The following is a 4,775-nucleotide window of genomic DNA, read 5'->3' as shown; positions in this document are numbered from 1 at the left end:
AAAGAAGGTAATCTACTACCCCTGGATCTCATCTCTACTAAGCGGCACAAACGGGATGCGGTCTTTGACTAACTCACTCCAGAAGTGAGCTCTTCACTCTTGCTAGCCATTCATTACTGTCCTCTGCCCTCTGCAAGTGGATGGCAGTAGCTACTAACTTAAAGATGGATAGTGTGAACAACGACTTCAGCCCAGAAACCCCTATTTAGCACAGGGGTGCTCTGTGACCCATTAGTCACCATGAGTTGGAATCTTCTCAGCAGCAATGGGTTTTGGTTTCAGTTGCGATCAAACTTGCCTTTTATTTATAACCTATATTTGGTTCCCATAGGTCCTTGGTCTATCGCAGAATGCTTTCCTTATCGATATATTTAGTCCATTTAGGCATGCAACTTGAAAACATACATTCATCTTACTTTTACATAAGCCCTAAGATGACAGACATATTCATGTATCGTCTTTTGAATAGTGGACTTTGGAGTCAGTGCCCAGCTCGATCGGACAGTGGGCAGAAGGAACACCTTCATCGGGACCCCCTACTGGATGGCCCCAGAAGTCATTGCTTGTGATGAAAATCCAGATGCCACCTACGACTTCAAGGTACGACTTCCTCATTGGTTTTCAAAGCCATAGCTAACATTGCACTCTGAAGTTTGAAGTAAAAGAATTCTCGTGTGCTTTGGGGTTTATGGTTTGTGTATCCCAGAGAAGAGGGGCAAAAAAACCCACTTGAATTTAAAATTGAAGGCATTCAAGTAACAATCTTTTAAACAAATCCATCCATCACATCAGATTGCTTATTTTTTTAAAATCTTTAAGCCATTGCATGCTTTTTATTGTTGGAAAATGCATTTCCATGTTGGCTTTAGTTTAGGTTTGGGGAAAATCTGTGCTTGCTGGAGATTGACGTTAAATCAGATTTATGGCAAATCTCCATCAAGCACAGATTTCGTGTTAACAGGAGCCCAGGTATAAGCTTGTGGCCTTGGGTCATCTTCTGATACTGATTTTTATATGATTCCAAGTAATTCCTTGAGTTTCTCATCCTTGAGCGAGAACCAAGTGGAATGTTGTTAACTACTCTGCAGTATTTCGATGCCATGTGACATTGTTAAAAATTTTATTTGTGGCTTATTTTATATTAGCTATTTTGACAGTACATTCATAGCCATGTTCAAGTAGAGAGGTGAGAGTTGCTCCCTTCTCATAGAAGCTCTCTCCTTTTCTGTTCTGGTAGCCAGTAAGACAGAGCATAGGTGATACGGTCTTTATTCGTATGGCTGGAAGTCAAGACATTAAAATGAAAGGCAAATAGCATCTAGGATCTGGGTAGTTGAGACACCCTTCTGTGGTGGTTGTACAGAGCACAGGGAAACCTAGAACAAGGTACTGAAGCTACTTGATTGGCCTACTAGATGCATGGCCTTCTCATTGAAGGATTGTAGGGATCATCTCTAAATACCCTCATCTTATAAATCAGGACACTGAGGCCTTCAGAAGATCACACGCAGCTAATCATCTTGTCAGAGTTGGGATTTGAACTCAGGTCTCCCACCTGTTTCATCAGAGCTCTTTTTAACATTATACCTGCTCTTCTGCTGCTTCTATATAAGCCTCCAACCCAATGGGGGTGTGGAGGGAAGCCTCTGGAACGTGTTTTTGAAGATGCCCTCATTTTGAAAAGCATTGTCATTTTCTACATGAAAAGCCAACATTAGAATAATGTGGGGTGATTATTGAAATCCGGCCACAAAGATGCAAACACTGCTCTGAGATCCAGTGTCTCCGGGCACTGAAAGAATGATTTGCAAACTTGTATGTCTGAAAACAAAAGAATCTTCTATAAATGTCCCCCTTCCTTCAAAGTTAGTCACTCTAATAACCTGACAACAATCTGTCTGAAAACTGCTGCCAAGTTAAAAATTAATCTCCTGCCAAAATAAATGTCATTTATTTAAACTGCTAATGATAAGCACATTCAAATACTTCAATTTGCAAATCCCTCCAGAGGAACTGCTGCGAAATATGGGTCCAGAGATGTGTATCTTAATTGGCTAGGGGAAATTCTTCAACCTGTAGTTAGACTTACCCAATGCTAACTAGTCTCCATAGGGGCCACAGATATGCTCAAATACTTTCTATCAGAGCAGGAGGAAGTCAGAGTACGTCAGGCATTGACATGAACTTAACCTGTTAAGTAGTGAGACCTTTTGATGGTATAGCAGTTTTGTTTTGCAGCATGACGGAACTCACTACCTTGACTGGTTTCTAGCCGAGTAACTAGAAGAGCCTTCTATCTAAGCCCAAGCTCTGAAATCACCTAATATCTTGGCCTCGGTTTCCTCGGTTGATTGGCTAAGTCATATAGCTCAGGATCATGGAAAAGATGCAGAGACTAATTAGGAAGCAGGTACCGCTGCTGCGTGCCGTTTGAGTAGCCCCAGGGGCCTCAGGCTGGACAGCAAGATCTCAGAAGGATCAGAAGGTCCATTTGACGCTCACATTTTCCTCTGGAGACATTAAAAATCGTATTAGTTCTGGAATCTTTTATGACAAATAGGACCCCTGGAGTGGGGAGGAGCCACTGATCAGGTCTGAGCATGAATGTAGTTTGCTAAGAGGGAGGAAGGAAGCTGGAGGCAGAGTGTGAGCCTCACTGCCTGTCTTTAGAGGCAAAAAGCACAATCACAAACGAGGCCCTACAGAAGGCAGGGCACAATGGAAGCTCCAGGGGTTATTTGGAGATGCATTTTACACACTTCCTAATGTGTGGACCAGATAAGACACTATTCATTAAATTACACCACCCACCCACCCATGACCTACGATATTGTATTCCTTCGGGGAGGTGGTCTGACATCAGAGGACACCTGGACAAAACCCTAACTCTGAAACGAGTTCACTCAGCCTCTTAGGGTGCATTTATTGATGAGGCCCTGGATGTGAGGAACCAGCGGCACTGCAGTTCAGGACTAGGGAGCTCGTTTGCCACCGCACACCAACAAGCACAGGGGCCTCGCTTTGCCGCCTCTGCGAGAGGCAGCCATTTGACCTGGGCCTGCCTTCAAAGTCCCCTCGTACACTGTCCCTCTTAGAGATGCTTTCAAAGAGGGCACGGTGAACATAAACGAGGGCGGGCAGGCGGGCACTGGACGATGCTGGGTTCCCTCGCACAAAAGGCCTGGCTTTAAAATGCAGAAAACTGCACAAGAAACGAGTGGAGCCTGGGTTTTATTATTTGGTTTATTATTTATTGACTGTTGCCGATTTGTTATGATTTGGTGTGCCGGAGTGTCTTTAAGAACTGCAAGCAATGATTGAAGGCTTTAAAAACTGCCACCAATTAATTAAAAAATAATGACACTACGGTAATCCAATAAAGCCAGGCCTTTGTAGAAGAACGGGCTGAGAGCCCCTGGTTTGCTGTAGTCTGGTTCTGCTGCTGGCGCCTGGGTGTGGGAAGAAGCCCAGGCAGGGGGCGGAGCTCCGCGTCACATTCCCCTGTGGCTTGTTCACTTCCCCCCCTCCACCAGGCCCTTCCTTTCTTGTTTTCAGAAATTCTGTCAAAACACTTCAACCGAAAGGAAAGGTTTCATTTCCCTGATAAGTATGTGGGGCAATCACGAACGCTTTCCCATTTAATAATATGCATTTGAAAGATGTGAAATTAATAAAACAGTTAAAAATTCCGGGGCTGTTTAAATTGTTTTTTGTTTTTTTTAAACTTACTTTGAATCTCACCTCAGTTGGGTAGGATGTGTCGACTCTTTCTTTTTATTGAGGTATAATTTGAATGGAGTAAGGTTATTTTTTGTTGTTATTTTTTATTAATAAATCATTTTCTTGGAGGTTTTTACAGCTCTTATAACAATCCATACATCAATTGTATCAAACTCATTTGTACTCATGATTTTCAAAACATATTCTTTCTGCTTGAGCCCTTAGTATCAGCACCTCTTTTTTCTCCCTCCCGCACCCTCCCGTTCTAATGGAAGTCCTGATAAATTATTAATATTTTCATATCTTACACCATCCACTGTCTCCCTTCGCCCACATTTCTGTTGTTCATCCCCCTGGGGGTGGGTTATATGTTGATCATTGTAGACAGTTCCCCATTTCTCCCTTTTGTCCGCTCCCTTCCCCTCTACCCTCCTGGTATCGCTACTCCCATTACTGTTCCTGAGGGCTTTATCTGCCCTGGATTCCATGTGTCGAGAGCTCTTCCCTGTCCCAGTGTACATGCTCCGGTCTACCCAAATTTGTAAGGTAGAACTGGGGTCATGATGCTGGGGGAGAGGAAGCATTAAAGAACTAGAGGAATGTTGTGTGTTCTGTGAGTGCTGTGCTGCACCCTGGCTGACTCATCCCTTCCTTGTGACCCTTCTGTGAGGGGCTGTCCAACTGTCCAGAGATGGTTTTTGGGTCGCCTCTCCAACCATCATCTGAATTGATATATTTGTTTATTTTGGGTCCTCTGCTGCCTGCCTGACCTGATCCCGTTGAGGTATGAACTATTTTATAGTCCTGTGCGTTTATTGCCTTGACAGACCGCCCACTGAAGAAAGTTCTCCACTGAAATGGCCATCAATACGGACCTAGTTAAGGAGAAACTAAAGCCTTTGTACAATGGAATCCTCCCCAGCTATCTAAACAATGAGCAAGTGTGTATGTGTTGGATATCAACACATCCCAAGATACACTGTCTGGTGCGAGAGGCAGTTTTCAGTATGGGACAATATATATATAGTCTTTCTCTGCTCCTTCCTCCCTTCTCT

At 43.6% G+C, this 4,775-nt stretch overlaps 1 protein-coding gene across 1 annotated transcript in view; it reads left to right on the top strand.

Moving 5' to 3' along the window:
- TNIK (TRAF2 and NCK interacting kinase) overlaps nucleotides 1-4,775 on the top strand; it is a 445,063-nt gene that overhangs the window by 312,682 nt on the left and 127,606 nt on the right. Inside the window, exon 7 of the mRNA XM_045297671.1 lies at nucleotides 470-600. Within this exon, the coding sequence (XP_045153606.1) occupies nucleotides 470-600 (131 nt within the window). The remainder of the gene's footprint in view (nucleotides 1-469; nucleotides 601-4,775) is intronic.

The sequence above is a fragment of the Echinops telfairi genome, unplaced genomic scaffold, assembly GCF_000313985.2.
Source record: "Echinops telfairi isolate 266 unplaced genomic scaffold, ASM31398v2 ScPeMD7_7420;HRSCAF=8458, whole genome shotgun sequence".
In the NCBI taxonomy this organism is placed as follows: Eukaryota; Metazoa; Chordata; class Mammalia; order Afrosoricida; family Tenrecidae; genus Echinops; species Echinops telfairi.
Note: the sequence above shows the minus strand (reverse complement) of the source record. Positions and strands in the feature narration are given on the sequence as shown.